Source organism: Toxorhynchites rutilus, chromosome 2, assembly GCF_029784135.1.
Source record: "Toxorhynchites rutilus septentrionalis strain SRP chromosome 2, ASM2978413v1, whole genome shotgun sequence".
NCBI classification, from domain to species: domain Eukaryota; kingdom Metazoa; phylum Arthropoda; class Insecta; order Diptera; family Culicidae; genus Toxorhynchites; species Toxorhynchites rutilus.
The window spans coordinates 75,111,007-75,126,310 of NC_073745.1; the positions used below are offsets into that span (position 1 = coordinate 75,111,007).

The following is a 15,304-nucleotide window of genomic DNA, read 5'->3' on the forward strand; positions in this document are numbered from 1 at the left end:
ATTGGCTCGATTTACGATTTCCCTAACACAGCCATCAAAACCAAGCAGCCTTGGGGGAATCGGCATTGCAAATACATGAAAGTAGGGGGACTTTTGTTCTCAACGAAAAATGTTCCCTAACACAGACTTCAAACCCAAGCAGCGATGGAGAAATCGGCATTGCAAACACATGAAAGTAGGGGGAGCTTTTGTTCCCACCGAAATGTGTTCTGGAGGAAATCGGCATTTCAAATTCCTGCAAGTCGGAGGTATTTTTGTTCCGACTGAAATGTGTTTCCCTAACACAGACTTCAAATCCATGGAGCGTGGGGAAATCGGCATTGCGAATTCATACAAGTCGGGGGTATTTCTGTTCCGATTGAAATGTGTTTCCCTAACACAGACTTCAAAACCAATGTTTCTGGGGAAATCGGCTCTGCAAATAAATGCAAACTGCGAGTACTTTTGTCCTCGCTTGCCTTCTGCAGACTGGAATATATCTGTCCTAACACGACCTTCTAAACTTAGGAACCTGGAAAAATCGTGCAGACACTAGAAGCGAATGAACTTTCCAGTTTCAAGCAAATTCGCGATTTGAGAAGTACGTACACTTGAGAGATGTAAAATTTAGAGGGAAATGTAAAATAAAATAATCGTTTGATAGTTCTTCCGTACATATATTTTGTCCTAGGCATCATACCAAACGTAAAAGGTATGACATTAAATTTACTTGTAACGAAGAACATAATCTATCACAATGCATGATTGACCTTACATGGCAATATACAATCTTTTTACTCACAAAGCATTGAATTCAATTGAATTTGGAAACTGTTTCATTCAATCAAGAATTGAAACGAATGATTGCTAACCTAAGGTAGTCCCACGTCAACCTTGCGGTTGTATCATAGATATAACCCACCCATTTTTTTCAAAAATCGACTTGATTTTTTTAAACAAAATTTAATTTCCGAATTAACAGAAAATGTCGACGTGTCATGCAATTTTAAGTCATTTGGCATCAAAACAAATTTTAAGCCATTGATTTTTGTTGATTTTCCGGTTTTCAAAAAAACTCAAATTTCAACATCTGCGACACTAGTAAATGAAGTCCAATTGAGCTAATACTTTGCATTGGGTATATTATCGTGCAAATCAACATTTCGCAGCATGTTTCGAATGAAAAATCGAAATAACTATTTTTATTGGCCAGAACCATACGATTTGCTTCGTATTCTGGAAAAAAATCTCCTATGTGTCGATTTTTTACAAAAAAAACTTTTTTTTTAAGATGACAGTTCCACAAATTTGATCTTTTTCAATGGATTTGCTGTCTCACGCATCACATATTTCTGGTACACACAAACATATAATGGCTGTAATGAATTGGAAAGTAGCAAAAAAAAATTTATGACAAATGTTTTCGAATTGCATGAAACGTCGATGCAATTCGAAAACATTTGGCATAAAATTTTTTTTTTGCTACTTTCCAATTCATTACAGCCATTATATGTTTGTGTGTATCAGAAATATGTGATGAGTGAGACAGCAAATCCATTGAAAAAGATAAAATTTGTGGACATTAAAATATGTTAGTTTGGGAGGATCTCTGCTTTGGACTACCGATGATGTTTTCTTTGTCGTAATCCCATCAGACTTGACATATAGTTGGTGATTATGTTCCGTGCCACAGACACATACCCAAGCATCAATACTAAATACCCAGAATAGTGTTTGAGTCTAGAGAATTTACAATAGAAACTTCTTTTTGTGCGTTGTCTTCAACTTAAAGCACGTGTTAGCTCTTACTTGCAAGGCAGCAGATTATCTTCCCCCACCGCCGATAATGGGGCAACGATCCACCACAGATAGCGACCATATCTCGTTACTTACCAGCACGATTTCAACCGCACCGACGATGTACATGGCGGCTGCTAGCGTTGTCCCTACGTAGAACAACATCCCGACAGCGCCACCAAATTCGGGCCCGAGCGATCTGCCAACGGAAAAAGATATGAGAAAAGATGTAAAAATTCTGATGAAATTTGCTGAAAACAGATAGGCGAATAATGGAAAGCAGCACTTCAGAGAGTGGTTCGCTGGCATCCGTGGTGTTTTCCTTTCATTCTAATTAAGTCGGGTCAAATTTGTTTGCACAAATTATAAAGCTGTGATGAGCGAGCACTCATTCTGGTGTGCGAAGGATTTACGTTGTTCGCTCGCAGCAATTTTATGCTTTGAATAAAATGTGCTGCCGTTGATCATGGAGGATCGAATAAGTGTTTTCTGTGAAGATTGATGGAGCATCGTTCGAATCGGGCTTTCTTTGCAACATCATGAGATAGAGGAGATGTGTCTTAAACGCGCCTGCCGGGCAATTTGATCCGCCTGATTTTCTCGTAAACCACCAAGAATAGGAATGCAATGGTTATAGGTAATCGTGCTAGTCAATGATAGAATCCTACCAGGCAAGTTTTACATTTATAACATGCTTTAAAAAACTAAGAAAAATAATTTTCTTTGAAAGCGATTTTCGATGTAATTTTCTAAATAATTTCTATAAGGTTTTTGTTGCTTGAAACCGATTCAGAGGCGATAACCGTGACTCATATTTATTGAGTCGAGTTCCCAGTAGATATCTCAGATGAAGAAAACGATAAGAAAGGATTCATTTTCTTCTCAATTTGACATTTTCCGCAACAGCTTACCATCGGGCAGTACTGCATACCCTCGATCGGGGCAATATGCTCGCTTTCGACCGGATAACATTCTCACGAGAGAAATAGCTTGTATGTGAGGGATGCCAACGGGTCGAAATGTCAAACGACATCGAAGCGTTTATTTTGGAGTACTCTTGATTCGCTGCTTATATCATCCGCTTCCGTTATATTTCTGCCAGTAAGAATCATCAGATGATCACGAATTTTCTAGGTATTTTTGTTATCAAACGCCGAAAACGACAAAGAATTTTGGATCCAATATTTTTGTTTACAAGCGTATTAATATGTGCCGCTGTTCTACTACATATTGATATGTGCCGCTGTTCACAACGGTGCTGCCAGACTTTTGGCCTTTGTAATTATGCGCTTTTATTTTGATTGTAAGGTTTGTATTATTCTTAATAATGGATGGGTTTTGGTAGTCAGAAATATTGAAATAATTTTATTCGTTATGGTTTCTTATTAGATAATACAAGAAAAGATATGTGAAAATGGTTTTATGCCTTTCAGAAATCATCTGGGTATAAAACAATTGCAGAAAACATCTGTCTATATTGGTAACACTGGAACTGGAACTGACTAACTCTTTATTAATCTTCATACTGGAGCGATGTGCCCCATTATGAGATGGATTATGAAATTGCAGTTTGATATAAAAAATGAATTTTTAACATTTGTTTATTCAAACCCAATTGATAGATCTGGTAACATTTGAGAATTTAAATACGTTATTTAATGCTTCAAAAGTCTTATGACAGAAGCGGTCAAAGTTGATGAAATCATGCAGTTTTCAATATATAGAACGATTAGCAAAACAAAGCATATGTTTCGTATGAGTTGAATTTTAGATACTTGAAATACTTTGTTTTTGTATTATCTGCGATAAGATATAAAGTCTATCTGGTTTCCCAACACGGAAACGTGCAAAATACAGTTGAACAATCCGCATCCGAATTTAAACCACACAATTTCAAAGATTGATTTTGAGTAACGCCAATCGAATAAAAATAAATGGATTTAAAATCAATATCAGATACAATTTTAGTTCACGATTTTTCAAACACTTTCAAAAAATATATTGCTATCACATAGAATACATATTCAATACTAGAAAGTACATTTACGTTCACAGCTTTATTTCTGAAGTGTGCTCATTCCATCTGGAAATCATAAAGCTTCCTGAGGTGTTGACAGTAGCAAAAACAATCCTTGAAGTGTGTAGTATATTTTGTCATAATATGAGCTCCATCAGTACCGAACTTTTCGAGCGCACACAAACGAACAGAACAATTTTTCACACATAAATTATTTTTTATTAATAAAAAATAATTTCATGGAAAGAAAAGACAAAGTAGGAAGCATGCACTGATATCTATAGATCTACATTCACCAAAGGATTGAGGAGTAAAGGGTCGAAATGTTTAAGTGATTTCGGAACGCTGTATCGTTTTGACTTATATTCCGTACAGACTCAAATTCCGAACACTTAATTTTGAAATTAAATTTACTGAACACAATGTTATTAATAATTGAATAATGAAAACCCCGATATTCTTTAGGGTAATCCTTTCTGTATAACAACATTTATAGGTATCAAAATAACATTGATGTTCAATGAATTCAGTTTTTACAATGAAGTGATCGGAATTTGAGTCAAAAATCAGAATTTCGGAATTGTAGACAAAATGGTAGCTTCAATTTGGTTGATAAAAACAATATGCATTTTTGGAAAATTAATAAAAACCCATTTAAACACAACATTTTAAGTTTCTTCGTTACTCCTCAAAGATACTTGGTTCCATTAATTTGAATATTTTACAACTGTAACTGTCCCTTGGAATCGTTTAATCGTTTTGGGTTATGGGCGTCTATGCATACTCCGTAACTATGAAAGTTCGACCAAAGGAAGTTTATATGAGATATTTTTAGAATATAGATGAAAAAGTTCGATTATATGAGAAAAAATTATTCTTATTCTTCTGCTGGGCCATTTAACACCGTATGATTGGAAATATTGAATTTGGACGCTTTACAAAATAAAATTCATAGCACTTTTGGTACACAATATCTAAAATACAGAACGATTACAGATGACTGAGGGTTAAATAATCTACGTACCGACGTAGTTGTTACCTAAATTTTTATGAGAGCGGTCAAGATAAATCCATTCTCGCTTAGGGGGTGTGTATTACACACTTCTCCTATATCATTCAATCTAGAAGAGGTGTTGGCAGCCTCAATTTGTTCATGATGGCGTAGAAAGTATTGGAGAAGTGTGTAATACGCACCCCCTAAGCGAGAAGGAATTTATCTTGATCGTGCTTATAAAAATTAAGGTAACAACTACGTCGGTACGTAGATTAGTTAACCTTCAGTCATCTGTAATCGTTCTGTATTCTAGACACTGAATAACAAAAGTGCTACGAATTTTATTATGTAAGCTGTAATTTTATTCAAGTCGCTTGTTTATAACTGCGGATATTATAATGCTACGAAAATTTTGAAATAATCATTCTACCAGTTTGGTAGCCCTGAAATGTTTTTTTTATTGTAGAATCATTTGACGATAATTGTTTGATGATTCATTCTTGTGCTCGCTGAGCAATGCATGCCCGAGATAAGCGCAGCTGTCATCCTTAGTGGAGAAAGCTACTGGCAAGCGAAACCATACACATACAAAATTATAGAACGACATTTACTTTCTTGGTTACTAAATAAACGAAATGAACTTTATCTGTTAATCTCAACAACCTCGAAAAGAGTAGCACTGCTTCATTATGATTAAGATTAGCGCAAATGCAATCCTAGTTGAAAGCAGTTTTTCGAGTGGCACGCGTACCCAAATACATTAATAACTTAATATAACTTATTATACAACATGGTATTCCCCAAATAATTTATTGGTGCACAACTTTAATACCTGCTTCACCATAGTGTCAGTTCAGTGCATTGATCGTTTTGCGCTCTTCTCGACAGAAACCCTTTCTGTTAATATTGCCAGTCTATCCTTTGTGGATAGAGTTTTCCTACCGTAATGCGAAACCAAATCACTGACAAAATTCCAGAACATTTTTTTTTCTTGGAGTGCTGGCGATAGCCTAGCTTGATGATTCCTCACACAATTGTGTAGCTCAGAACATCAATGCAATGGCGTCAGCTTGATGCAATGATTGCAATGCCAGAAACATCATCGAGTGAGTAATTTGGTCGCGTCCACAGCTCAATCCGAAACGAAGCCATGTGATGACGCAAAATAAGGAAGAACAAGCGATATTCATTGCTTTGAATACAGAAAGATACTAAAAGTTTGCCTTCCTTTCTTGCTTGAGACTTTAAACTTCTTCAGTTCATTCGTCTCTAACCTTCAAAAAGACTCTTGGAAAACTTTACTTTATCTATAATATTACTCCTCCATTATATATCTTCCTAAGAAGCGCTAATGTTATTATTTAGGTCACATCTCCAACTCCCACTGTTCATTCTCCCTTGCTTTCCTATTACACAAGCAGAACTTAGTACCCGTTGAGATAAGATCATTCCAGGAGCTATCAACATAACAAGGAGGCACTCACTACCAAAGAATACCGTTGCTACATCAACTGGCGATGTAGTTGTTACGACCCACCACAGGCACTGTTCTAGACAAGGATAATACCGACGAGGCAACGAAGGAATAAATTATATTTTTTTTATATTGCACTGTAGTTGCACTGTAGTTTTAGCTAATTAGACTTAAGTTAATAATTATGTAGTTATAATATATTCAAATAGTTTTAAAATGTATTGCTTGATGGTGGCTCTTTATCCACTTGAGCCTAATTAAATCAATAAAGTAAAAAAAACTCCTCCACCCCCATTGCTTTGAGAAAGGCATTCGATCCCTCACCGTCCAGCTCGCCCAGCAATGATGCTGTTTAGTCGATTTCCTCACGAAGAATGAAAGTTTGCCTCATCCACTGTTTTTTCTCTAGGTAAATATTCCCCTTCGTTCTTCTTCTTTTCTTTCGTTCACGGAGACTTTACATCATACGGTTTCCCCTTCGTTACTCGTCAATAAGTTGCTCGTTATTGACAACTCTGTTCGGGAAAGCACCCAAATGGACAGAGGAAATAGGAAAGCTTCCAATTTTCACCAATTTAAACCATATACAGACTATGGGATTGTAATGTATTGCATATCAAACAAATCTTAGGGAATTTCCGATTCGTTTGGCATGTAAATCGCTAAAATCCGTTCGCGGCGAAAATAGTTATTAACGTTAACTTTATTTCATAAAAACGTGACCTGTTTTCTGATTTGGCACCCTTTATGAAAGACGTAGTTCTACGTCAAAAATCATTTGGCATCCTTCACATACAAGCTATTTTTGTCGTGAGAATGTTATCCAACCGAAAGCGAGCAAATTGCCCCGATCGAGGGTATGCCTACTGCCCGATGGTAAGCTGATGCGGAAAATATCAAATTGAGAAGGAAATGAATCTTTTTAATATCGTTTTCTTCATCTGAGACATCCAATGGGAACTCGACTCAATAAATATGACTCACAGTTATCGCCTCTGGATCGGTTTCAAGCAACCAAAACCTTATTCTTGCTTGAAACCGATCCAGAGGCGATAACTGTGGCTGTCAAAAAAGTCCTGCGGTATTTTATTTGAATTTTCATTTGTTCATAAAATTAGTTACAATCATCTGTTTTAAGTCAAATATGCGTCGTTTTGTTCGATGACTTGTTCCCAACGAGATGCCAACTTCATAATACCCCTGTTATAGAAGCTCGGTTCCTTATTGGCAAAAAACTCGGATAGCCAATTTTCACAGGCCTCTTTTGTGGCTAACTTCTATCTAGCTATCTAGCTCGTTCGCCATGGACAAAAACAGGTTGCAAGGTCCGGACTATACGGCGGATGCAAAAGAACCTCCCATCCGAGCTCCCGGAGCTTCTGGCACGTCACCAAAGAAGTGTGTGGCCTGGCGTTGTCCTGATGGAAGACAATGCGGCCTCTGTTTATCAAAGATGGCCTCTTCTTCATGAGTGCTACCTTCAAGCGGTCCAGTCGTTGGCAGTACAGGTCCGAATTGAGCGTTTGGCCATAGGGAAGCAGCTCATAATAGATTATTCCTTGACAATCCCACCAAACACACAGCCGAACCTTCCTGGCCGTTAATGAGGGCTTGGCCACCGTCTGAGCCGCTTCAGTGGGCTTCGACCACGACCGTTTGCGCTTCACGTTGTCGTAAGTGACCCACTTTTCATCGCCAGTCACCATCCGCCTCAGAAACGGGTCGATTTTGTTGCGATTCACATGCGTCGATACGGTCAAAGATGTTTTTTTTGCGTCAACGTGTGTGGCACCCATACATCGAGCTTCTTTGTGAATCCAAGCTTCTTCAAATGGTTATTAACGGTTTGATGACTTATCCCCAGCTCTTGGCCGATGCTACGGCTGCTACTATGCCGGTCTTTCTCGGATAATTCAGCGATTTTGTCGCAATTTTCGACGACAGGCCTTCCGGAGCGTGGCGCATCTTCGACGATCTCTACACCAGAACGAAAACGTTGAAACCATCGTTGTGCGGTGGAAATGGAAACTGTATCGGGTTCATAAACTGCAAAAATTTTATTGGCAGCTTGAGATGCATTTTTGCCTATGTCATAGTAGTACTGTAAAATATGTCGGATTTTCTCTTTATTTTGCTCCATATTTGCGACACTATAACTCACGAACGACTTAACCAAACAAAACACTGTCAAGGACTATATTATAGCGCGCATAAATACCTTTCCAACAAGCTATAGTATGACTCGGTACAATGAATACAACTAGAACTACGCGCTTTCAACGACACCTCGCGGAAATACCGCAGGACTTTTTTGACAGCCTAATATAAAACATAACTTTCTTTGGAAGCGATTTTCGAAGTAATTTTTTATATTTTTTTGAAGCATGTTACAAATGTAAAACTTGAGTGGTAGGATTCTGTCATTGACTAGCACGATTGCCTATAACTATTGCATTTCTATTCTTGCTGGTTTACGAGAAAATCAGGCGAATTAAATTGCCCGGCAGGCGCGTTTTAGACACATCTCCTCTAGGTGTGGAGAAATGAGCGAATGAACTTTTCCATACTTGCTGATAATATCACGCCAGATTCGAATTCGATACAAGCTGAAAGCGAAGCCACACGGCGGCTCTTATGTAACAGCTTGGAAGACCATAATGACCATCGTTACCACTTATCTACTGTATAATATCACCCGCAGCCCGCAGTCGAATTTCTTTCTGCCTGCGACATCTTCGTTCTGCCATAAATATCGTAAACTGCGGGCGATTTTGCTTCTGTTTGTGGCTCTGTTTCTACAGCATTCCGGATCATTGGATGAGTCGATAAATGAAATGATATTGTTATCTGACGAAGGATCGAAAAAAGAGAATAACTCTTGAAATTATTTAGGGTCAAACGGGGTTTGCGCAAAATAGGCTAGAACGCAATTATCATCTAGAAAAGGTCAATAATTTCGGCGAAGTATGAAGAACGGTTCAGAGCTACTTGAATTAATACCAATTCCACATAACACTTCAAGTGCGACTTCATTTATTTTAAAATTCCCTAACCACGCAACCCTTCCTGGAAGGCCCGTTCACCGTCAGCTGGAGTCTATCCAATTCCAGCAAATTTCATGAACACACGTACTCGAGCCCAAACGCCACTCCAATTTCACTGATCCAATTAGAAAGTCGGCCATCCGTCGCGACGATTAAAACTAGTTACCCAACGACTCCGGATTCGAGCCCGATCGCGGAACCGTTTCTCCTAATGCTAAAGTTGCATAGTTACATCAACAGCGATTCACACTTACCTCGATATCATGAAATAGCTCCCGCCCGCCGGTACCACCCCGTTCGTGGCAATCGCAGACATCGAAATGGCAGTTAGCATAGTCTGGGCGAAAGGACCGGCAACAGCAGCCCCATTGGTGACACGGTGGGTGATGGGAAGGATAAGAGTTGAAAAAACACTATTAGTAAGAATATTATCATCACCGTGGGAGCGATTCGTGTCGAGTTGAATGGAGTCTGCATGAGAGATTATGAATGGCTTTGCGTTTTTAGTTGATGTTCTATTTTGCTGGATGGGTGGATGGCGCTTTAAAACTATTCATCTACAGATGGGTTCATGAACGCGATGATAAAGTGGCTTGTGGAGGGGGATGAAACGAACCGGGGGGAAAACTTTGCCTGCAATCAAACTATTTTGTCCCCATTAGCTCGAGTGAGTGACTCTATCCAGAGCGGGAATCGTTTAGCCTTGATTTCCGCCGATGCTAGGAGAGGGGCGAAAGCGTCGAACGTCTTGATTGGAATATATTTCTTTCCGTAACGATTCGAAACGAGCGTCGACGGAGGAATTCCGGGAGCGGAAATGAATTATGTCGCCCCAAATCTTTTTAAAGAAGGATGAATCAAATCCATACTGGAGAGGGAATGCGACATCAGCATTTGACGGATTGCTTGTTGCTGACACTTTGGGAATGTTCTAGTTTGAAGAAAGAAGTAACATAGAATAAGGATAAATGGAATGGGCGTAAATTATGGGTAAATTTCATTTTCACTTATCCACTGTTACAAATTAATCGTATAATGGTCCAAAAACTTTCTGCTTCTGTGGTGATTTTGTTTCCGCATCAGGTTCCGCTGCAATATTTGGATTTCAAGAAAAATCTTCATCATAAAGGTTGAAAACTTGACAGTTTGTTGTATTTTGGGATCCGAGTATCAAATCAAGGAAGATGACACATAACATAGACGATATACAGAAAAATAATATGAATTTGATTCTTAACTTCGACTTGCATAAATGCATGAGTATATTTATTGGATAAAATTAGTGTTGTTGAGCACCGCCTAGTTCGTAAGTTTGAATCTAAACTTTAAGGTGTCTCCGCTCAGAGAGGTGTCTGAGCAGAGTTCCAGGGTAATGTTGAGGATAAACTGGCTACCCGATCAGTGATAAGAGAAGAAATGATGAGATCGAATATAGTCAAGACGCTTGATCTGTACTGATCGATGGTTTATTGGCAACTGAAACTCTGTTCTGAACATTTCGTGCCCCTTTATACGATCGGTCCCATAATCATTCTTTGTTTGGATTGCGTCTGGAATGTTCGCTATAACAAAATTACATTACTATACAAAATTGTATAGCGGACCCGTTCCCATGCGTTCCAGTCTTTTGACAATTCGCGTGTTATTGTTTCTGTGTTGTGATTGTTTATGCGTTGTTTTGTTGTGATTCTTGTGTTGTGTTCTGGTAAGTATGATGTGTGATACAATTAATCAACATTCTTTTCAGGTAATTGTTCCTGGTAGCCTGGTACGTGAGAATAAATATTTTGATCTATATCTATACTAACAATTCTCCTTTTCCAGGTGCGGATCCATGCCTGTTGCTGTTGATTTCGTGTAATGTAGAAGCTGGAAAGCTGTGATTGTGAATAATTTCATTTTTCCCCTCTGTGCTTTTGAGTGTATGTTTTCACAACTAACTTCAAACTTGCACCGCTTCGATTTCTGAAGTTATAAGGGTTATAAATATTTTTATATAATTCCTTTCCAACTGTTCCTCTTCATTTATAAGTTTATTTATTTATATGAAATATTTAATCCACATATTTCAAATTCTAAATCTGTCAAACTTTGTTTAACACTCCTATATTCGCGCATTGGTCTGCCAGACCGAGAAATCAATAATTCATTCATTTCTCAAAATATATCAACACTACGACTTTGCGATTCTCTCTAGCTTCGTTATTCGTCGTTCGTCATCGTTTAACGTATCGCATGTGTTGGTACAAAGGGACGTGTGCCACTTTTTTAACACTTTCGGTCTGACACACCGACGCGAGTATAGGAGTAACTTTTTTGGACAAGTGCTTTTTTTTTTCATATTCTAGAATATTGTTGAATGAAATGTACAAATTAATGTTAGTGGCGTGAAATATTTATTGAATATAATGCATAAGATCATTACCGGACTGTTCTTATTTGATTTCAGTCCCTTTTGTAACTGGAGTAAACGGATCCATATATTAACTATTCGTCGTTAGATTCATACTTTCAAAAGCAAAATATAAATATTTGACTTTCGTCTAGTTATTCGTTAAATATAATAGTCTCAGATATATACACACACACACACTACACACAAAACAAATCACTTGTGGAAGAATTGTAAACAGTAAACTATAAACTAATCGATGACTTATGGTAATTTTTAACAGTTACAGTTTCGGGGTTTTTTTTATAATGGACAATATCGACAAGAAAAAAAGAAAAAGAAAAGGAAGTTCCTAGAAATCCTTTTTTTATCATCTTTTTATGCTCCATCTAAAAAAGGCATTATATTTTAGTTTACCAAGAGTACAGAGACAAAGAATATTAGAATATTATATGCTAACTTTATATTCCAGAACCTTTATCATCTGGAAATTTTCTAGAAGGTCGTTACACATTCTTCTCTTCGATTAAAGACTCGAAAAACACGTAACAACTGCATGAAAAGTAAAAAATATGTTTGTTTTGAGCATGTAGTTATGCTATGTTCTGATTCTTACTCCAATGAAATCACAATCGATTAATACGTTTTTATGTTATTTTTTAACTCTTTATACTTCCTTGAATTATATACAGTTGCTCACTTTTAATTAATAACAGTAAAAAATTCAAATTTCGTTATTCGTGTTGGAGTATCAAAAATTACTCTGATTTGAGGAGGCTGAATTAGATGACTATTAAAACATAATAAAGACAAAGAAAACATATTTTTTTGGGTTTTTTCATTCAATAATACCCTCTTCTTCAAATAAATGCCAATAAAGCCTGAAAAATATACAATGGCAACATTACAGAGAAGTTCAACTTTCGGTCTGTGACACCGTGCGCGAGTATACGTGTTATGATTTTGCACGCGAGTACAGGAGGGTTAAATTTGCGTATAGTTTGACCATGCATTCTTTCAACTAAGATAAATTTAACTTTTTTTTTGCTCGGCGATATTTAATATGGGTAATTCTATCTTGTGAATTTTTGTGTTGCATACAAAAATTCTCGTTGTTTTTTTGTCGATGTTTTGGGCATGAAAAAAATCGCAGCACGTTTCGGGCCCAAAGATACGGGTGTACGAGTATGACATGCAAATCATCAGCATGGACTGCCGGAACCGAAAAAATCACGTCAAGTTCGATCAAAAGTGAAGGTAATGCAGATTGTTTTCTTCGATGTTCGTGGTGTTGTGCATTCGGAATCCGGAGGGTCGAGCGGTCAACAAAGCGTATTCCATTGGGGAAATGAGGTGTTTGAGAGAGAAAATTCGTCGTAAATGGCCGAATTTGTGAAAGTATTATGCACCCCGATAATGCACCATCTCATCGATCGATCAGAACTAGCATTGTTGTAACGTGTTTTGAGGGAATTGTCAGTAGTTCTTGTTTCCTCATTTACGGTTATAAATTAAATATTCAACCGTATATTTTGATTTTCCAGCTGATAGGAAGAAGAAGCTTTTGAACTACCTTGGAAGCTGCTTTGAGAAAGTTAACAACTGGAACGATTCTTCAAATATTCCACAATGAAAAGAAAGTTACAAAAAACGAAGATTTAATCGTGAACTAAAAGGTTTTGTTTTTGGAAAAAGGTTTTTGTACGCAAACCAATGTGTGCTCCCGTGGCCGAGTGGTTAGCGTCAAACCTAACATGACGGGGGTTCGGGTTCGATTCCCGTTCTGGTCGGGGAAATTTTTCTTCAAAGAAATTTCCTCTGACTTGCACTGTGGTCATTCAAGGCGTGTTATTTGGCATAGAAATCTCAACTAAGTACTAATGAAAATGACGCAAGCAATACTACGTTCAGACGGCGGAGTTCCTCTAGGAACGTTAGTGGCATATAAGAAGAAGAAGAAGACGCAAACCAATGAATGGGAGGTAGTTGAGCCCAGATCTTGACTCTATCCTGATTCAAAAACTCCTGCAGAGTAATCCCTACTAACTTATTGTAACGCTATTTATGGAACAAGATTTTCAGAATAGTTTCGAGTGCTGGATCGCGTTCCGTGTATTGGTTTGGAGCATCCTGAACAGGAAGAAGTCCCAGGACGATGTTCACGGTTTTTTTTACCCATTAACTTTTTCTCTTTTTTTTGGGAATTGATTCACGTCTAGTAACACATAAATAATATTCTTAGCTAACTATTTGAAATTCTGGAAAAAAATATGATGCATCGCATTCGTTATCAACTTAAATTGACGTAGTTTTTAGGGTTCTTACTCATTGGACAAATGCTATCCGCTCGCCAGGTGTTAGGATTGATTGTCATACCCACGTCTCGATGTGAGTAACAATGTGTTCAACTAATATTGGGTAGGGTCCAGCCATAGAAACGGTGTCTTTGGCGATGTAAACGCAGTCTAATCTAAATCCTCCAAGATGGGGGTCTTCGAAGCCTGATTGGCTGCGTGTCCACTACCAAGCGAACGATCATGAGCTCATAACTCAGGGCTCTTAACTAACCATCTAGGTCCACGCAACAATCATCATGTGGTGGTAATCTCAGCCCATTACCGCTCACCGCAGTCTACTGGGTGGGTAATTGGTACTACAGTAATCGTTCGCTAACTGGTTCTGGTTTAACTGGTCTGCTTTTCAACTGGGCGAACGTTAACTGGTCCTTGGACCAGTTAAAAAGCAGAATTTCGTGAACAATCGACGTCATATTCAAATGAAAGATGAAAGGCATTCGAATGTAATTTGAAATGTTATGAAAATTGACATTATTTTCGCATGACAAAAGCATTGATTAAATTACAGAAAAATAATTTCCTCAAATAATACTTCATACCTGTTTCGCACTCAATGCGAAATTTCAATTGGAATCCTTTTGTTTATCCAATTTCATGATCAACGCGAATCAAACAATTCATTAAAGTTCCCCTCGATTTTATTTGACGTTTAACATGCCGGACCAGTTAAAACGCGAATGTCGATAACTGGTCTTCCCTTTTCGCCCAGTTTTTACTGTATTAATAACACAGCAATGGAAGCCTCACATTAACAGTGTATGGTCCTGCTGTGAAAATTCGAACAATAGGAATATTCTCACGCAGAAAAAAGGCGACATGTGTATTGATAGAATAGGAATAGTTTAACCCTAGGTAGTGCGGACTGAATCAAAACGGCTGTCAAAAAAGATCCAATTGAAATGTCAAAAGAGATCCAACTATCAGGAGTGTTATTTTTCTTATGATAATCAACACTATAAAAGAAGTATTGTTGTCAAGGGCAAAAATAAGTAAAATTATAAAATGAACGAACTACATTTTTCCGTCAATTGTTTAATTAACCATCTCTGAAAGAGCATCTCAGCCTTTCACGCAACGCATTTTTAATGTCCCCTCTCTTTGTCATAACGTTTTTCCGAACGAAATAAAAACAAACAAAGTCAGAGTCACGTAAATATTTACTCCTGCGATTTGGAAATATTCGATAAAAAGTGAAAGGAAGAGCTGCCAGATGATTTTTAAAAAAAGTCTGTAAAAACATGTGAATGTCT

At 37.7% G+C, this 15,304-nt stretch overlaps 1 protein-coding gene across 12 annotated transcripts in view; it reads right to left on the reverse strand.

Moving 5' to 3' along the window:
• LOC129767221 (solute carrier family 12 member 4) overlaps positions 1–15,304 on the reverse strand; it is a 588,731-nt gene that overhangs the window by 134,445 nt on the left and 438,982 nt on the right. For all 12 annotated transcript variants that reach the window (XM_055767881.1, XM_055767883.1, XM_055767880.1 and 9 more), the window contains 2 exons: positions 9,560–9,642; positions 1,873–1,975 (listed from right to left, as the gene is read on the reverse strand). In XM_055767881.1, coding sequence (XP_055623856.1) covers positions 1,873–1,975; positions 9,560–9,642 — 186 coding nt within the window. The remainder of the gene's footprint in view (positions 1–1,872; positions 1,976–9,559; positions 9,643–15,304) is intronic.